This window comes from Tachyglossus aculeatus, chromosome X4, assembly GCF_015852505.1.
Source record: "Tachyglossus aculeatus isolate mTacAcu1 chromosome X4, mTacAcu1.pri, whole genome shotgun sequence".
In the NCBI taxonomy this organism is placed as follows: Eukaryota; Metazoa; Chordata; class Mammalia; order Monotremata; family Tachyglossidae; genus Tachyglossus; species Tachyglossus aculeatus.
The window spans coordinates 51827999-51848321 of record NC_052098.1 but is presented as its reverse complement, the minus strand read 5'-3'; the positions used below and the strand labels follow the sequence as shown (position 1 = coordinate 51848321).

General features: G+C 42.0%; 1 protein-coding gene across 3 annotated transcripts in view; it reads right to left on the bottom strand.

Annotated features, from left to right (window-relative positions):
* Nucleotides 1-1765: 1765 nt before the first annotated feature.
* ZNF462 (zinc finger protein 462) overlaps nt 1766-20323 on the bottom strand; it is a 125168-nt gene continuing 106610 nt past the window's right edge. For all 3 annotated transcript variants that reach the window (XM_038769481.1, XM_038769480.1, XM_038769482.1), the window contains exons 10-13: nt 17100-17323; nt 6908-7037; nt 3938-4061; nt 1766-2015 (exon numbers count right to left, since the gene is read on the bottom strand). In XM_038769481.1, coding sequence (XP_038625409.1) covers nt 1808-2015; nt 3938-4061; nt 6908-7037; nt 17100-17323 — 686 coding nt within the window. In that variant the 3' untranslated portion in view covers nt 1766-1807. The remainder of the gene's footprint in view (nt 2016-3937; nt 4062-6907; nt 7038-17099; nt 17324-20323) is intronic.

The window sequence follows — 20323 nt, the reverse complement described above, 5'->3', positions numbered from 1 at the left end:
TCCCCCAAAATAAAACAAACACCCTGCAAATAAGAATCCATAACAGCAAGAAAAGGAAAAAAAAAAGTAACCAAAAAGAAACCAAAAAACAAAACACACATGCTTTTCAAGTAAGCACTTATTCCACAAATGCAACATCTTTCCATGGATTTTATTTGAAGCTGTGTGGGACACTGTCTTCTCAACAACCCCCTTACCCCTTTCCCCCCCCCACCCTCCCTTTCCTCCCTCACCCACCCCTCCCTAGTAAAAAACAAAACATGAAAACAAAAGGACACACACACGCGCACACACGCGCACACACACACGCACGCACACACACGTCTAAAAACTAGGTTTCAATAAAAGTTCTTTCTACTTTTTGGAACGAAACCCTTTGCTCACAATCAGAACATACCATATGTGTAGACTTAGTTTCAGCCTATGCTGCCCCCCTCATGCTAAAGCTAATAAGGAGAAACATAGCAGCTCTCATCTAGATCAAATAAAAGTAGTTCTCCAGGCTCCTTGTAGGATATACTTTTCTCTTCTGACCACCAGTGACGTGATTAAAAAACACATTCCCTGGCCTCGCAAAAAAAAAAAAAATTAAATCACACACAAAAAATCCAGCCAATCTTTACAGAAATTATTCATGTGATAGAGACCAATATTATGTTAATTTGACAAGCAACATAATGGTGAAGAGGACCTCCTTGTTTGGCCCACAAGCTGCATAGCTGTGCCGTAAGTTTGGTTCTTTAGTTAAATTAAAAACACACAAACAAAAAAACAAACGTTAATTCTTTGTTATTTCCAAGTTTAAAATCAAAACATTCCTATTCACAACAACTAAATCTCCCCTGCCCCCCAAACAAAAACATTTTACATGAAAAAACAGAATTGTGCTGTATTTGTAACACCTCAGGCTGATAGAAAATAAACATGTGGCAAACAAAACTGCACAATCACCTTGAAAGTAGCTCACATGAATCTATCAAATCCTAAATTAGAGTGAAATACTAACGAACAGCTTACCTGGAATAAAGGATGACACTTCACAAACAGTTATCTAGTAATTAAAGTCTGTTTCTTTTTTGTTTGTTTTGTTTTTTACTAAAATAATTTAAAAAATCACAGTATTTTAAGAAATAAAACCCACACCGGGATTTTAAGAACAATTTGCTTTCCTTTCTTTAAAACTCTTTTTTTTTTCCCATTCACCATCTTGCCCAGCAGTTCTCTCTACATTTAACCACAACAACGACAGGTAGTACTGACAAATGCAGAGAATTCCCTTGGTTAATTCTGAGGTACTAGGAAACAGGTGACTGTTTTAAGCAAAGCAGTTTTTTTTTTCTAAAGCGGTTGCAGTTAAGTCTGGAAAAGCTTAATGTATTAAAACTAGAAAAACGCACGAAAAGTTGTGCGTCAAAAAGTTGTCCCCTCACAAGAAGTCTTCTTCCATTCTCATGAAGCTTCCATTTTCCATATGCAGTCCCAGGCTCCACCACAAAGCACGTTGTGTAGCACAAGCACATTCATTTCCACAGTCCAAATGAATGTAACCTCCATTGTGAAGGTCCGGAAGAAAAGTTGCAGTGATGTAATGGAGCCAGTTATTCCACCATTTAAATAATTTTAATATACACACTCACTCACACAGGTACCAGTGCTTTGAAAATAGATCGTTCAGTCCTAAAAAGCAGCTTTGTTTCTGTCTTCTCCTCTCACTTCTCCCTACCCACCCAACTCCCACCCCCCGCCCCCCACCCCCACCCCTTCATCGCTGTTCAAGTAGGGTTTGATTAAAAATCACACCAAATGCTCATTCATTTTTGGCCTCTGCATTTTCTTGGAGAGTTTCGTCGGTAGCTACCACACAGACTGCTACTGTTTCATTCTCAAGGGGAAAGTTCATCTCTAGCACCTCGTCACCTTCCTTCTCTTCCGTTAAAGACATTTTAAGACTTTCCTCGAGGCTCTCTTTTGGGTGGTCATCCTCTTTGCTCCTTTGTTTGCTGTCGTTCAGAGCCCTGAAAATAGAAAAGCATTGGCAGGGGAGAGGAAATGAGGAACGTTTCATTGAGCAATACTAACCTGCCTCCATTCCATTAAAGTTCAATGGTGTGTCCTTTCCCAAATAACAGCCTCGAACAACTAGTTACCCTCCCAATGAGGAATGATGCGCCTTCAGACTTTATGAAGAGTGGAACCTCCTAAAACACTATTCTTTTGGGACACAATTTTCTACATATACATACTGTTATCTAGGCTTCCTCTTCTGCTAGCCCATGGACACAAATGGCAAGGGTTGCTACTCACAGTACAAAGTCACGTGTGATAAAGGTTTAAGGGACAGATTCGGAAGCAAATAACAAAAACAAAAAGTCATGAGGTGGAATCAATTGAGAATGCTGGGCCCAGATTTTTGTTTTTTCAACTTTGGCTGTATTAGAACCTCTAAAGCAAGGCATGGGTGCCGGGATGAAGGAAACTGGAATAGGTCGGGACTTGGTTCGGGTTAAAGGAATGGTCCCTGAATGACCATTAAGGAATGAAAATGATTTTGTATGTGGGCCTGAGTCCAGGAGGGATGGCAGTGCTTGGCCCTCTCCTCTCTCCCCACCATGTTCCTCTCCTTCCCACCCACCCCTGAGTTCCCAGTGGGGCCCTGATGGGCCTTTCATTCATTAATTCAATTGTATTTACTGTGTGCAGAGCACTGTACTAAGCACTTGGGAAGTACAAGTTGGCAACATTGGGCAACATTGGCCACATTGGGCTGCCTTGCCTCCACCAGCTGCCACCTCCACCCCAATACCCTCTTGCTGCCACTGCAGATGGTGGTGGAGGCGTTCTGGTTAGAAAATATTTTTCCTTTAGCGTGTGGGAGCAAGAAGCGGGAGGGACTTTGGGAGGGGACTAGCAAGTGGGATGGAACTTTTAAGGAGCAGGCAGGTTTTGAAGACCTAATGGACTAAAATTATCCAGTTTGGGAATCTTTTCCACCCCACTAGAAAACTTTTGGGTCCTGTCAGAGACCTGGAATGAGCAAGGCTGAGAGGCCAGCTCAAACAGCCTTGGGGGCAAACACAACGACTTTTCTCCCATAGCAGGAAACCTATGAGGTCAGTGATTCTCCCCCATCCCCACCATCTCCATAATGTAGAGATGAGCTTGGGGAGTCACTGAAATTAGTTGAAAGCATCTTGCAACATTGGACATTTCCACCAACTTATATATGTTGTGCCTTTAGTTAAAATATCTTATCAAAGCTGTGACTTTATTTTCAGGGCTCTCAAATACTTTATGGATACCACCTGTCTGAGAGGCTGGCAAAGGGGGTTGATTCCATTCCCCCAGAGAGAACATTTATGATACGTAAGGTGAACGTACATGTTCAATTCAGTCAAGGATAAAGGATCAGGACAACACGTCATCTGCCTCCCAGGCTAGTTTTCTCGTGGAAAATTTGACTTTGTTTTAGGCTGGATCAACACTAGCCAGATAGAGGCCATTACTAGGTATGGACATGGTAGAGTTTTATACTAAGAACAACAGAGGTGTAGTAGGTTGGTGGTACATGGCCATTGAAATACCAGATAATAATAATAATGATGATGGCATTTACTAAGCGCTTACTATGTGCAAAGCACGGTTCTAAGTGCTGGGGTAGATACAAGGTCATCAGGTTGTCCCACGTGGGGCTCACAGTCTTACTCACCAACTCCCCCTTCCATCATCACCACCCCCACTTCCATTCTTAATAACGTAGTTGCAGATGAACACACGGATACTGCTGGAATTGGACAGAGTGCACCTTGTGGTTGTCCATATTAGTTCCTGGTTCTAGGGGAACCCAAAGAACGAGCCCAACCTCCCAGGTCACCAGCAGTTCCCTTCTAAGACCACGTTAGAGTCCTGGATTGTCGGGAAGCATCCTCCAGTAACTTACATGCCGTGCCTCAGCACATGCCGCTCCCAATCAGAGCCCTGAGCAAACGTCCGTCCACAAAATTCACACGGAAAACGTTTCTCGGGGCAAACGGGGGCCCCGCTGTCAGAAAATGCCATGAGATCTGCAGAAGGAATAAAAGCATTACTGAAGGAGAGGAAAGAATCAACAGCCACCAGAGACCCCCTCTCTGAACATCTCTCTCCTGAAGGGAAAAAATAAAAAAACATTCGTGGATAGCGGAGGCTCAGCCCCAAAATATCACTGAAAACATAAGAAAGCTTGGTCCTCCATGTCCGGCCACCTCTTCCTCCCCTATTTCAGTCACCACAAAGGACTTCATATAAACCAAAACAATTCTACACGGAGAATCTAACACAGAACCATGGGTCATCAGATCACGTCACAGCCCTTCCCCAGCCCTTGCCCTCTCCCATAAAATGGGACCAAAGCCCTCATACCAGGAATAGGCAGGGCCTATTCTGCTTTTTAGTTACAATGCATGGTTACGGCAAAGCACACTGTAGAGAGGATCATCTCCACATATCTGATCACTATGTGCTGGTGCACACAAGATGTTACCGAAAGATGCCTCGCGTGTTGAATGCCATCTGATAAAATTCTTATGGCAACACGAACTGGCTAGGTGTTTCTGGGCCGCCTTAATCTTTTACACAAAAAGCTGTGTGAATGGGGCTGGTTTTAACAAAAGATGAAACATTTTCTCACAAATTAAGAAGATCACCACACAAGCCATTAAAAATAATTGCACAGACTATCTCGCTTGATTCTTTTCACTGGAAATGAGACAGCACCATCTGCTCAGAGCATTAATTCCTTAGCAGGGATTATCTTGGGCAAGAAATCAACAGACTGCCTTCCTGACTCCTCCCAAACTACATAATGAAAGAGAGGGGGATTCTGCTTGGTTTAATTTTGATCTGTGCATGCCTGGCTTCTTCACTTTAAAATTCACCCTGTCCAAAACCAAGCTTCCATAGTCAGAAACTCCAGTATCCACAAGCCCTCGCTCTCACTATTTTATGTGCAGTTAGGATCTATGCATTGAAGGGATATAAATGCACCTAGCTTCTCAATAACTAGCTACGCTTCATTAAAAATCTAAATTGCAATAGGGGAGTGCTTCTCCAACACTTGTTCCTTTCCTCCTTATGAAACACGAAACCAGCTCGCTTTTTGCTAATTCCCAGTGCCAAGTTTCATTGCAGGGGGAGGCTATTAAGCAATTGTTAGTATCTACCAACAGACAGTTGCTGGGAAAATTTAGGGGTGCTCCTCCTACCATGCCTCGCTATGCTTCTACTCACTGAAAACTTACTGTTGGTAAAATGGTAAGGATGTTATTGTGTATTAAGCCTTCTCCTCTAAAAGAATGCACCTAGAGAGTGGAAAATTGATTCTGGGTCTGTCCAGAGGAGATACAGACAATAGGGACTAGTCTCCTTTCAACGAGGGGGAAGAGGGAGATTTATGTGTGTAATTCCCATTAACATTACTGGGAGTTACTCATGTAAATCCCCCTACTCTTTCAGGGAAGAATCCATTCCTCCCCAACCCTAAGACTTTTCAATTCTGTGTGGTTAGGATTCATGAATGTGGACTACATGCTCTCCAGCGAGAAGCAGTCAGAGACAATTGAGCTCATTTCAGTTGTGCCGAGCTGGATTTATGCCACAACGCTATTGAGAAAGAGAAGAGAGGAGAGATGGGGGAGGAGAGAAAATCTGTTTAAACATTCCACCACTTCACCTGTCTCCTCCCTCCCAACCCAGTTTTCTAAATTGGTTTTCATGAGCAGGGAGGAGGGACAATTTGGGTTGAACTGATGACCTTACCCTTCAAACCTGTATTAAGCTTAAAAGATTAAAAGTCATAACAATCAATGAGGAACAATTTATTTCCTGAAGAGGAACCGATAAAGCGATAAAGAAGAGCAAAGCACACAACATCCTGAAGAAAAAGGGTCCTTTGTACCTTCTGTAAGATGCATCCCCACTCAAATTGAGAATTCTAGTAACAGCTCACAGATGTTAAGAGATCACCACTAGGGAAATAATACATATGAAATGGCTAAAAAAAAAGGTCCCACTTCTCACATCATAAGCATTTCCCTAGCGAAGAATGTATTTCTACTGCCCCTGCTAATGAAGGTTATAAATCTTCAACAGCATCAATAAAACTATCCACTGATTCAAGTTTTTCTGAATCCAGATCATAACAAAAGGATTTTTTTGTTTGTTTGGCTTGCCGGGACTTGGAGCACCTCAGCTCGCAGGGAGTCCCCATTCCCCATAATGTATAAGGTCTCAAGTTCAAGTATTAAACCAGGACCTGGCCTTTTGACTGTATAGAATGGGATCACACAGCGCTGTTTCCCCCAGGACCTCTTTCACACACACAAAATACAGTTCTTTGCAGGAGAACAAAAACAAAGTCCTCCTCATCTATCTTCAGCAGTTGTCCAGGAAAGACTGGAAGTAAGGGACCTTGTAAGGGGGAGAGAGAGGACATAATCACACGTTTCCGGCCAACCTCTCCTCACTCCATGAACAACAGTTATAATACTAATTTAATCCGTGCATCATCACCATGCCATTTGTTTTTGAGAAATCTGAGGTCTGAAAGCTGATCCATCGCAAACTAAAAGCACTCTCTTATTTCAGTTCATGGCCTGGAGATTTCAGTGATACAATTCTTCCACTACATGGAGTTCAACCCTTCTTTACTCAGATATCTCTACGACATAATATGCATGCAAATATATTTGTGCGTATGTAAAATGGGACCTACTTTAGTGAGTCATATTTCACAAAAAATGAGTCCAATGTTGCTACTTGCTCCTTTAGAACACGAGGAGCAAAATTTACTACACAGGCTAAATTTACAATGAGCCCTTCCTCACCATATTGGGTACTGCCCTGGTTACAAAGGCAAAGAGGCGAGACTAACCTCTGTCTTCATCTTTGTTCATTTCCTCTTCCTTCTCATCCTCGTCGCTGCTGGAGCTCTCTGTTTTTCCCTTCATTTGTTCCAGCTGATCCAAATTCACCCGCCCAACCAGCTCAAAGTTACGGCTCACCTGGAAGAAGGCCCAAACAAATAAGTGAGCCACGAGTCTCGAAACCAACCAAGTTTCTCTCCTGTGACAGAGAAACAATTGCAAAGCAAATCTGGCAACTACCATGCCTGGTCCAAGTCTCGACTAAATGATATTGTCCCTTTAACTACTCATCTCTGGACAATCATCTCTCCAGCGAACAGTTTTTTTTTTTAAATGGTATTTGTTCAGCATTTACTATGTGGCAGGCACTGTACTAAGCACCAGGGTAGGTACAAGTTAATCAGGTTGGACACAGTTCACGTCCTTCATGGGGCTCACAGTCTTAATCCCCATTTAATATGCTAGTTAACGTTTATCTTGCTCCTATCTTCCTCTCATTAGTATTTACTGAGCATCTACCAGGTGCAGAGTATTTGAATATAGAGTATCAATCAATCATACTAAGTGCTTGGGAGAGTACAATACAAAAGAATTAGCAGATGTGTTTCCTGCCCATAATGCACTCACAATCTAGAAGGGTACAAGTATGAATATGATTATTATTAGTAAATTAATCTGTTATCCTTATTTTAAGTGCTCACCATGGATGATCTTTTACACAGTAAAATCTACACACCATTTGTGTTCTGAGAAAATACCTGGCACAATGCAACTGTATCTCCTGAGACATTAAGTCAGTGGGTAATAGTGGGATGAGATCTCAAGATCTCCGATTTTGGGGTTGTGGAACACGGTCTCAGTGGAGCACAAGCCAAGGTAGAATACATCAATACACCAGTTCAAGCAGTTCAACTCCATTCATTCATTCAATCGTATTTACTGAGCGCTTACTGTGTGCAGACCACTATACTACACGCTTGGGAAAGTACAATACAACAATAATGTTGCCGATTTGCACTTCCCAAGCGCTTAATACAGTGCTCTGCACACAGTAAGTGCTCAATAAATACAATTGAATGAATGAATGAACAATTTCCCTTCCCACAGTGAGCTTACAGTCTAGAGTGCCCACTACATCATTATCATCATCAACAATACATACCATCCGTTGAACATAATCTATTGAGTGTTTATTGTATGCAGAGCACTGGACTAACTGAGCCTTTGGGGGCTCAATTAATCTTTAGAAGCAGCATGGCATAGTGGATAGAGCACGGGTCTGGGAGTCAGAAGGTCATGGTTTCCAATCCCGGCTCCGCCACTTGTCTGCTGTGTGACCTTGGGCAAGTCACTTAACTTCTCTGTGCCGCAGTTATCTAACCTGTAAAAGGGGGATCGAGATTGTGAGCTCCACATGGGACAGGAACTGTGTCCAACTTGACTTGCTTGTATTCCCCCCTAGTGCTTAGTACAGTGCCTGGCACATAAAAAGGACTTAACAAATACCATAACTATTTAGGAGGCCCTTTTAAGAGTTGTGGGGTCCATTTCATTGACTCTTCCTCCCAGTAATTTAATCTCAGAGTTCGGACTTTGGCCATCTAGAAAGACTCTGGAAGTGCTGCACTGGAAGCTTCAGAGAGTAGACGAGTACATTAGGGATGCATCAACCTTTCCTTCCCTCCGCTCCCTGCCTCTATTGGGGGCTGACGGATGGGGAAGGAATAAATGCATGTACAAAGAACTGGGGTACTGTGGGCAAAGTGAAGCCAGATGAAAGGGAGCTTTTATATTGTGCTTATAAAACTAAAGCACAGGGAGTGGGAAGCAGTGTGGCCTTGTGGAAAGAGCATGGGCCTGGGGGCCAAAGGATCTGGGTTCTAATCCCAGCTCCACCATTTCTCTGCTGTGTGACCTTGGGCAAGTCACTTCACTTGGCTTGTTTCCTCAACTGCAAAATGGGGATTCAATACCTGTTCTCCCTCCTACTCGACTGTAAGCCTCTTGTGGGACAGAGACTTTGTCCAGCCTGATTATCTTGTATCTACCCCAGTACTTAAGTCAGTGATTATAAGCTTGTGTGGGCAGGGAATGTGTCTACCAACTCTGTTATACTGTAATAATAATAATATAATAATTATGGTACTTGTTACGCACTTACTATGTGCCAAGCACTGTTTTTAGCACTGGGGTAATAGATACAAGCTAATCAGGTTGGACACAGTCCCTGTCCCACATGAGGCTCATACTCATAATCCCCATTTTACAGATGAGGAATGAAGGTCCAGAAAAGTTAAGTGACTTGCCCAAGATCACACAGCAGATATGTGACAGAGCCCGGATTAGAACCCAGGTCCCTCTGACTCCCAGGCCCTTGTTCTATCCACTAAGCCAAGGCTGTACTCTTCCAAGTGCTTCGTACAGTGCTCTGCACACAATAAATGCTTAATCAATGCCATTGATCGACTGATTGCTTGACACATAGTAAACAAATACCAAAAAAAAAAAAAAAAAGAGATAGTGGATTCTCCAGCCAATTCCACTTCCCACAAGGGGCTATACATCCTCTCTCCCTGCTCCCTTCTCAAATACACTCTTAGAGGCAAGAACCAATCACTTACGGGTGACTCAGTCAGATTTTTAATGGGCTCCGGTCACATTTAGCTTGCAACCATATCTTGGCAGGGTATACTGCCACATCTCTCTGAGTTTGAGCAATATCCCACCTGGGCAAATTCAGGACATCTGGAGAGGCACTCTGTGAGGATTTATTTTATTTAAAATGTGCATACATTTCAAATGGTGGTATCTGTGCCGGGAGTCCCTTGTGCTCCAGGAATTTTCTTCAATAAATGATTAAGGAAAAATCATGGGAAAAACAGAATTGTCCTGAAAATCTGATAGTGGCCTTTTCTGGGCTGATATCTGTGCTCTTGATACTCTGGTCTAATATCTCTTTAATTACACTATACTTTTTCTCTTTTCCATATAGGACCAGACAGAGAATTTTATGCAAAGACATATAATACACATTCATTCCCATGCTCTCATAGGAAGAGAAGAATGAATGACCTAAAAAGAAAAGTCCAAATATGGAGCCCTCCACATCTAACAAAACAAATAGTAAAGCAATTCCAAGTAAGTAAGCTCCAAAATAAACTTGACCTAACCCAGAGTAAAGAATCATTTAGAGCCACTGATTCCTCATTCATAGTTCAAAGGGCTAACTAGTATTACAGTGACAGAGGAGGGGGAATTGAAAAAGTAGCAAATCACATTCCTTCCTCCCTTCAGAGAACTTCTAAAAATCCATCTCCTCCGAGAGGCCTTCTCTGCCTAATCTTCACCTGCCCAATCAGGACATTTTATCAGCCTCCCTTAGCACTCTATGCAATGGCCTACTTCCATTATCGGTTGCATGTACTACACTCTTACTCTTGTTCCTATTTTATCAATCCATCAGTGGTATTTATGGAAAGCACTGGATTAAGCACTTCGGAGAGCACAATACAGAGTCAGCATACATGTTCCTTGCCCACAATGAGCTTACAGTCTGGAGGGGGAGACAGGCATTAATATAAAGGAGTAATTTATAATATGGAATTATATGTTTGTAATGTATGCCCAACTGTCTCCCCAACTAGATTATAAATTCCCAGGGGACAGAGACCACTTGTTTCTCTTTTATTTTCTCCCAAGCCCCCTGTTCAATGCTCTGCTTACAAGAGGAACTCAATATTTAACTGAGAAGGGTCAAAGGAGAAAAAGGAAGGGAAGAAGAAGGGGAAGGAGAGAAGACAAAGAGGAGAAAGGGGACAAATAGAAGGTTTAGAGGACATTTGGAAAGCAGCCTCCAAGAACTGTTAAGATCATTGTAAAAATGATTAGAAACCTCAACATAAGAATTGCACTGCTCTGCATGATACAAAGCTCTGAATCTTATAGCTCAGAGAACAATGGAACCCTGTCAAAAGATTTCCCTGACAGTTCAGATGGTACCTGAAAACCTCTTGTTCTTCACCAATCCAAAAAAGGTCAAAGGTGGGGAGGAGTGTTAATTCTATTATCCCTCTCTTCTTAAATGGCACTTTTCAGTGCCAAGGCATAGAAACGCACTACCCACCCTCTGCAATCAATGGTGTTTATTGAGCACTAACTGTGCAGAGCACTGTACTAAGTGTCTGGAAAAGTACAACAGAATTGGTAGACATAATAATGATAATAATGGCATTTATTAAGCGCTTACTATGTGCAAAGCACTGTTCTAAGCGCTGATGATCCCTACCCACCAGGAGCTTACAGTCTATAGGGAAAGACAGACATTACAATAAATTAGAAATAGGGGAAATGGCAGAGAACTTGCTGCTGTACCATGTAATTTACAAATTTATTCTAGTACGCTTGTCTGTTTATTGTTATACTGTACTCTCCCAAGGTCTTAGTACAGTGCTCTGCACACAATAAGTACTCAATAAATAGAATTGAATGAATGTAGTAGTCAGTCAGTCAAATGTATTTACTGAACGCATACTGTGTGCAAAGCACTGTACTAAGTGCTTAGGAGAGTACAATACAACAATAAACAGACAATTTCCCTGCCTACGAGTCTACAGTGCTGTAGCAATAGCTGGGTCTGTTAGCAATGTTCCTCCTCTGACTTTGTTTCTTGGCTAGGGAGTTTATAATGAGTGTTATAAATGACTGTAAGGGAAACTTTTATTGTTAAATGACATTTGTTAAATGCATATCATGTGCCAGGCACTGTACCAAGCGTTGGGGTAGACACAGGATAGTCAGGTTGGACACAATCCCTGTCCCACAAAAGGCTCACAGTCTTAATCCCCTCAAATGAGGTAACAGACACAGAGAAGTTAAATGACTTACCCAAGGTCACAAGGCAGACAAGTGGAGGAGCTGGAATTAGAACCTAGATCCTCTGATTCCCGAGGCTCTTTCCATTAGGCCATGCTGCTTCTTGACATGGTTTAACCACAAAGTATTTCTTTTGTAAGTCATTATGGGCAGGGGACATGTCTGTTAATTCTGTTGCACTGTATTCTCCCAAGCATTGAGGGCAATGCTCTGTACATAGTAAGTACTCAAAAAATATAATCGATTGATTAATTGATTTTAAAGTAGCAGCGTGGCTAGAGCATGGACCTGGGAGTCAGAAGGATCTGGGTTTTAATCCTGACTCTGCCACTTGTCTGCTGTGTGACCCTGAGCAAGTCTCTTAACCTCTCTCTGTGCCTCAATTCCCTCATCTGTAAAATGGGGATTAAGACTGTGAGCCCTATGTGGGACAAAGACTATGTCCAACGTGATTATCTTGTATCTACATAGTGCTTAAAACAGTGCCTGGCACATAGTAAGTGCTTAATAAATACCACAGTTATTGTTATAATAATAATAATAATAATAGTAATAATGGTATTTGTTAAGCGCTTACTATGTGCCAAGCACTGTTCTAAGCGCTGGGGTAGATACAAGGTAATCAGGTTGTCCCACGTGGGGCTCACAGTTTTAATCCCCATTTTACAGATGAGGTCACTGAGGCATAGATTAGTCAAGTGCCTTGCCCAAAGTCACACAGTTGACAGTGGCGGAGCCGGGATTAGAACCCACGACCTCTGACTCCCAGGCCTGGGCTCTTTCCACTGAGCCACACATTATTACTATTTACGAGAAGCAGTGTTGCTCAGTGGAAAGGGCACGGGCTTGGGAGTCAGAGGTCATGGGTTCTAATCCTGGCTCTGCCATATGTCTGCAGTGTGACCTTGGGCAAGCCACTTAACTTCTCTGAGCCTCAGTTACCTCATCTGTAAAACAGGGATTAAAGACTGTGAGCCCAAAGCAGGACAACCTGATCACCTTGTATCCCCCCAGCACTTAGAACAGTGCTTCACACATAGTAAGCGCTTAACAAAAATGCCATCATCATTATTACTATTAAACAACTGAACAAGGTTTCAAGTACAGTTAACTGGATCTTATGAGTTGGGGATAAAAATCATATTTTTGCCTCATTTTAAGAACTTCCATGAAGGGAAGTGTTAAAAAAATTAACCATTTAAGTATCATTCAGTAGAGTGGCACAGAAATTCTGATGAAACACTTGTTTTCACAATGCCTTTTAGACAGAACATGGGAGCCCCATGTGGGACAGGAAATGTGTCTGACCTCATTATCCTGTAGCTACCCCAGAACTTACTACAGTATTTGGCACACAGTAAATGCTTAACAAAAACCACAATTATCATAATTAGGGAATATTATTCTAACAATAAATGTCTGTCAGAGCATGATGTAGTGTCAGAAGAAATGGAGGTTCACATGTTTGTGTGGCACTGAATTCAGGGCAAATGCTAAAATGCAAGTTTTCCTTAACTTAAGGTTTCTCAAGAATGCAACTCCCCATGATACAGGAGAATTGACTCTAAAGGCATAACTATCACTCCTGAACACCGAACATACTGTCAACTGTAGAATACTCATTCAATCGTATTTATTGAGCGCTTACTGTCAAGGGCAGGGGTTGATGAGGGAGAGCATGAAAAGCTCATTATGGGCAGGGAATGTGATAATAATAATAATGATGGCATTTATTAAGCACTTACTATGTGCAAAGCACTGTTCTAAGCACTGGGGAGATTACAAGGTGATCAGGTTGTCCCACAGGGGGTTCACAGTCTTAATCCCCATTTTACAGATGAGGTAACTGAGGCCCAGAAGTGAAGTGACTTGCCCAAAGTCACACAGCTGACAATTGGCGGAGCCGGGATTTGAACCCATGACCTCTGACTCCAAAGCCCGTGCTCTTTCCACTGAGCCACGCTGATAGTTATATTGTTATACTGTACTCTCTCAAGAGCTTGGTACAGTGGTCTGCACACAGTAAGTGCTCAATAAATATGATTGACTGATTGATATGAAATTCACAGGTAATCCAGACCCTCCTTCTAACCATTAATTTCAACCCTCCTCCTTTTTTAACCATAGCTGTTAATAAAAAGCAAATCTGACCTATTCAAATCTCCCTCCCCTCCCTGAGTCTGTTGCTGGAGGTGCTAATGAGCAGTGAAGTGGTCAAAAGGCAGGCAGTTAAAGGGAGAAAAAGAAGGAAAATGGGGCGTGGGTAATCTACAAACCATTCATTCATTCATTCAATCGTATTTATTGAGCACTTACTGTGTGCAGAGCACTGTACTAAGCGCTTGGGAAGTACAAGTTGGCAAAATATATAGACAGTCCCTACCCAACAGCGGGCTCACAGTCTAGAAGGGGAAGACAGACAACAAAACAAAACATATTAACAAAATAAAATAGAATAAATATGTACAAGTAAAATAAATAGAGTAGTAAATATGTAGAAATATATATACATATATACAGGTGCTGTGGGGAGGGGAAGGAGGTAAGGCGGGGGGGATGGGGAGGAGGGGAAACCAGATACTCATACCGGGCATAACTGACACTTGCCTCTATTTTCTCAACTTGTAAAATGGGAATGATAGCAGTGCCTGTCCCCTCACTACTTCACAAGGATGTTGCAAGGATCATGAGATGGTGAAAGGGAAGAATTTTCAAAGATCATAAAGAATTCAAGGTAGGATAGTATAAATTGCAAAACGGAAGCAGCGTGGCTCAGTGGAAAGAGCACGGGCTTTGGAGTCGGAGGTCATGGGTTCAAATCCTGGCTCCACCACTTGTCAGCTGTGTGATTTTGGGCAAGTCACTTACACTCTCTGTGCCTCAGTTACCTCATCTCTAAAATGGGGATTAAGACTGTGAGCCCGCTGTGGGACAACCTGATCACCTTGTAAACTCCCCAGTGCTTAGAACAGTGCTTTGCACATAGTAAGCACTTAATAAATGCCATCATTAACTGTGCTCATTTAACACCTGCAAAACAGGTAACTGTGGGTGTCAAACACTGTAGGTACAGATGCAGGAGGCCAGTCCTGAAAATCTTCTACTGCTTTGTATGTTTCCTTCAAAAAAGGCAAATCCCACTAGGTTATGTACTGTGTTTGTTCTGCTGGCATTTCATTTCATGGAACCATCCCAAGGGTGTTGCACAAAGTCACAGAGTTCAAAAAGCACCTAAGGTTATTTATGGGAAGAGTCTATGATACACAATTCACACTTCTCTTAGCCCCCACTCAAAAGCCTCAACTGCACTAAGGTCATGCCCGGATCTACTCTATGTAGTGATCTGAATTTCTCCCACACTCAATGCTTAATTCGTGTGTCCGATGTCACTTCAGCCTATTTCCTTACTGCATTGCGGCTATTTCTGACCCCAAGATTAAATTTATAAGGAGGCTGAATTGTGGAATGCTCGCCCTTCAGAGATCTAATTCAGTCCTAGTATCTTGGCATTCTAATGCCAGAAAAATTCAGCCATTCTATTCATGGACCAAAGATGCTCCAATGTGATCACCCAAGGCGGCTGCCACTCTTAAAGGAGGAGAGACCAAAGAATAATTTTTCCTACATTCTTGTCTTATAAACTTTTGCCTAAGAGTCTAGGGACTACCTGACCTGTAGCTAGATGGTAGATTAAGTGCTCTCTCTCTCTCTCTCTCTCTCTTTCTCTCTATGTGTGTGTGTGTGTGTGCGCGCGCGCGTGCGTGCATGGTGTGTGAGAAAGACAAGCTTGGCTATGAGAGTTTGTTTGTACTTCAAGTTCTAGACTGAAGCAGAAGTTCCTGGTAGGCTTGAAGAGTTGTTGTTGTTTTTTTAAGTGAACCCAATGATAGACTCTTAGAATCCTAGCTGCAAATGAACTCAGTCACCTCTAGGCAGGTGAATGAACCATTCAAAACCAATGGTTGCCCACCCTTTTCTTAGCTCTCCAGGGGTGGGTACCTCACCAAATTCCCTGGATTACTTCCTTTGGTGTTTTTATTATTCTGACAGTCATGAACTTCTTTTATCCTTCCAATTTAAAATTAAGCCCATTTCTTCTTATTCAATCCTCTGTAGGCATGGAAAACAAATGGTCAACATTCTTCTTATAAAAATTCTTCATATTCTTGAGGAAAGTTATTAAGCCACCTTTGAGATGTTTCATCTCTAGGCTAAACACCTCCAGTCCCTTTACCCTTTCCTCAAAAAACCTATTTTCCAACCCAGTACTCCGTTTTGTTGCTCTTCTCTGGACTTTCTCTAGTTTCTCTTTATCTTTTGGAAAATGCAGTGACCAAATCTGGACATAGTACTCTAACAAAGTCCTGCCCAAAGCAGAGTATAGCAGAAGGCACGTCATATTCCTGTTAGAACACACTACTATCTTGCAACCTCTGACCAGCTGTGTATCCAAACAACTCAAAGACTGTGCTTCCTTAGCTGGCTGGCAAGCCAAATCTCCCTTACCCCCTGCTTTCTTCAGAGATAAAATATATTTTCATAAGGCTGTGGGTACAAGAGGCCTCATTTTGCTTGGGAGTGGGGGAAAAAGATAGCATATTAAAATTATTTTATAAAGCTGTTTTCCAAAGCAAATCCTTTTCAAAAGAGGATGAGAAAATGGACAGTATCAGATAATAGAGTGTTAAACCCTCTGGTAATGACATGCCAGGTCAGCATAATGGTAGGGTGGACAAGGGATGGTGAATGATTTCTCTGGATTCTAAGGTCTCTGGAGTGCAAACACAAGATCAACTAAGCCCTGGCAGAGGCTGTAACTCTTAGTCTTATGGTATTTGTTAGCACTTACTGTGTGTCAGGCACTGTACTAGGTGCTGGAGTAAATACAAACTAATCAGGTTGGATGCAGTCCATGTCGTATGAGGGGCTCACAGTCTTAATCCCCATTTAACAGATGAGGTAACTGAGGTATAGAGAAGTGAAGTGACTTGCCTAAGGTCACACAGCAGACAAATGGCAGAGCCAAGTCCTTCTCATTCCCAAGCCCATGCTCCATCCACTAGGCTAAGCTGCCTAGTGTAACAAACCTTCACTTTTATTATTTTCTACCCAAATCTCAGCCTGGACCTGTTGTCCCCCAAGCAACAGCTATTTCAATCCATACTAGATCATTTGCATATTTAGACTTATCATTACTTTACCATCACTTTCAATCCACCACACTCTGTGCACCAACTATGGGGAACGGCTCAACTAAATTCAGAACACAACCGTGCACGCTCATTTTGGTGTGCAACCAGTCAGAAGGAAAACCTCCAAGGGCCGTACCTTATGCTCATCTCGAAGGTGGCTGTCCAGCTCTTCTGTGTGTTTGGTCTCATAGTAGCAGAGCTGGCATTTGTAAGGTTTCAGCTCATTGTGCTTCTCTATGTGTTGCTGCAAGCTCTCATCACTGGAGCAGGTGAAGGTACACTTATCACAGCGGAAAACTATTCCCTGCAAGTATTTTGACAGTTTGGAACGGCACACCTCAATGGGAACAACTCGCTCTTCTGTGAAAACAAATGAAATTTTAAAAAAATGAGACTTCTTTCTTCGAATATCTACCTCCCACTCAACTCAAATATACAGAAATGAAATTATTCTTACAGGACTAGATACGACTTTTCAACACACAAAGAGAAAAAATATATACATTGGCCAGGTCACCTTCACCGATAAAATTACAGGCAAAACGCAGAAAACTTGATACATTAGGCTCTCTTCTCTCCAATTTTAGAACAAGAGGCTGAGGTATGTTTTCAAGCTAACACACCAAATGCTGTAAGCTTGAAACCAAATAGCATCTCTTTGGTATTGTACTCTCTTATCCCTGCGTGCAACTGCTCAGATTAAATTTTACACCAATTTGCCCAATGCATCAATCAATCGTATTTATGGAGTGCTTACTATAAGCAGAGCACTGTACTAAGCACTTGGGAGAGTACAACAGAATTTGCAGACACATTCCCTGCCCATACAAGCCAGATAAATACCCATAACTGGGAGAAAAATAAAATCCCTACTCTTTAACATGCATTTCTCTGCTGGGTTTGAATTTTAAAATCTACCAAGTTTATTAACCAACTGACTAAAGGCAGTTAAGGGCTCGAGTCTACCTGTTACCCAGGGGAACTCATAGTGGGTTATACTGTATGTTCTCCTGCTGGAGTCTCCTTTTTTTCTACAATTGCATCAATGGTCTCTGAGGGTCGGTAAAAGTGAACTCTGCTCCATTTTCAGAGTTTTTGGGAAGGTGTTTTGGGGTGTGACGATGGAATTTTACACATCTTATCTTTAGCTGTTGTTGGGGGTGGAGGTTTGGATGACTCCCTGAGGATCTCTCTCTCTATCCAGCATGCTTAAACTCCAGCAACAATCCTCTAACTGTATGACACTGCCTTGGGAACCCTTGAGTGTGGCTGCTAATTGGCCAGAGGATTCTTGGGCAAGGAAAGGTTGAAGAAGCATCTTCATGACACTCCCAGGAGCTGTCAGCTAGCATTTATTTTCTGTACATCAAGAGCTTTGTAAAAAATCTACTTAGATCACTGTACATCAGAAGTCCATGGAATGCATAATTACAGTTGTCCACTAAGAGAAAACACTGATGTGTTTTCGTAGGGAAAAGATATATTAAGTGCCCTCAATATCTGGTTTAAGAGTTTACTGCCTATGGACAAAAAAAAACAAATAAAACGATGTTGTTGCTCAAACTGGATTAGTCTCAAGAATTTAGTCCTACCATAGTGAAGTCATTTAACCACACTGTTTCACACTCACTCTCTGCCTTTATGTGTCAGTCCATCACCAGTAAAGCAGGTTGACACACTAGTCTCCTTTCCTTTTCAAGTATGCAGAGAATCAAGGGGCAGGAAGGGAAAAGATGGAAGATCATCTAATCCATTCATCATCTCCAGGAAGAATTGTCCCTGCCCTATCCCTGAAAGATGGGTGTCTCTGCTCTTCTCCAAGTCCTTCAAGGAGGGAGGAAGGCACCATCCCCATAAGGGGTCATTGTTTATTTCTGATCTGTAACCCAGATATCTTCTGCATCCAAGTAAGCTCATTATCTCCTGTTCTATCCTCAGCAGAGACAGAGACAAATTTCCACCAAATCACCCCCTCCTACGCTTGAAGACTATTAAGCTACCTCTCAGTCCTCCTTTCACATCAACAGATAATCCAAACCCCCTTTTCAAGCTCTCTTTATGGCCAGACAGTTACGTCTGCTGCTCTCCTCTGGACTCTCTCCAATTCTGCCACATGTGTGCTTAGGTATCTTACACACCAGCACTCAGGTTGATGGAAAAGTAAACAACGAATAACCAGTCTGCAATGTTGCCTATTCAGAAGGCATTTATTTTACTAATCTTCTAAAACCATAACACAAGCAGATTTTTATAGTGATAATTTGCATTTAAATAGCCTTTTAAATGCCTTCTTGTTTCGACTCAAAATAGTTTTGATTACTTGTCTTGAAATGAAAGTTTTCCCATTTCTCCTCTTAAGGCTGTCACTAGGTTATCCTTAGTGGTTAGCTGTGTGGGATGTTATGAAAAGCTAATCTTTACAAAAATCTGAACTTCTTTTCCTTTTCAAAGAGAAAGAAAACATTCAAAAATAAAAAGCAACCCATTTGATAAGTATGGAAATTATATGGTCTTTTTTTTCAATGGATAAGTTTTATTCACAATTGAGGTGATTAAATGGCAAGCAAAGAACACAAAAGGGGAAACTTTTAACTTGGGGGCTGCATGTGATCTAGAGGCTCCACAATCTTATAGCTCAGGTTTCATATGGGGCAGTAGCAAATTTTGGACTTTCTAGCATTTTTACCCCCAAAAAACTACCCGAGCAAGGAAATAAAACTTGAATAACATGCACTGTGACTTAGCCTGCTGGACCAGAACAGCCTGCAATAATATTATTACTTCACGGGCTCAACTACATGATGAATTATGACCCCTGTCTCTTCCTACTCAATTCTCACTGCTGCAGCCGGACATAAAACCAGAAGAAAAGCTTTTCTAAAGAATGCCAGTTGGAGTCAGACACAAATGCATTTGGGCTAAGACAACATAATTGAGAAGTGTAATGAAAACTCCATTACAATGCAGTATCAAAACATCTGCAACACTATAACTGCTCAAAGCAGAGAAAAACCACATCCCTATGGAATCCAGAATTACCAAGTAAAATTCTTCCTGACAGACAGACCACAACATACGTGGGTTTCCTCCCCAGATTGGGCCAAGTCCAAATGAAGCAGGGCTTGATTTGGAATTTGTACTGCCTACCAAACCTTATATACTATTTCAGGGAGCAACCCATTCTCTCTGCCAAACCCAAATGTCCAGCAAACAAGTGAGAAAATGTGAATTTGTGATTAGAGAAATTTGAAGTGGCCTCTAGATAAAGATACATGCTAATGTTTGCCTTTGGGAAATTGTCCTCAGCCCTGGAGTGAGTTCAAAGCATTGCCTCCAATTTTGGAAGACAGTATTTTGGAA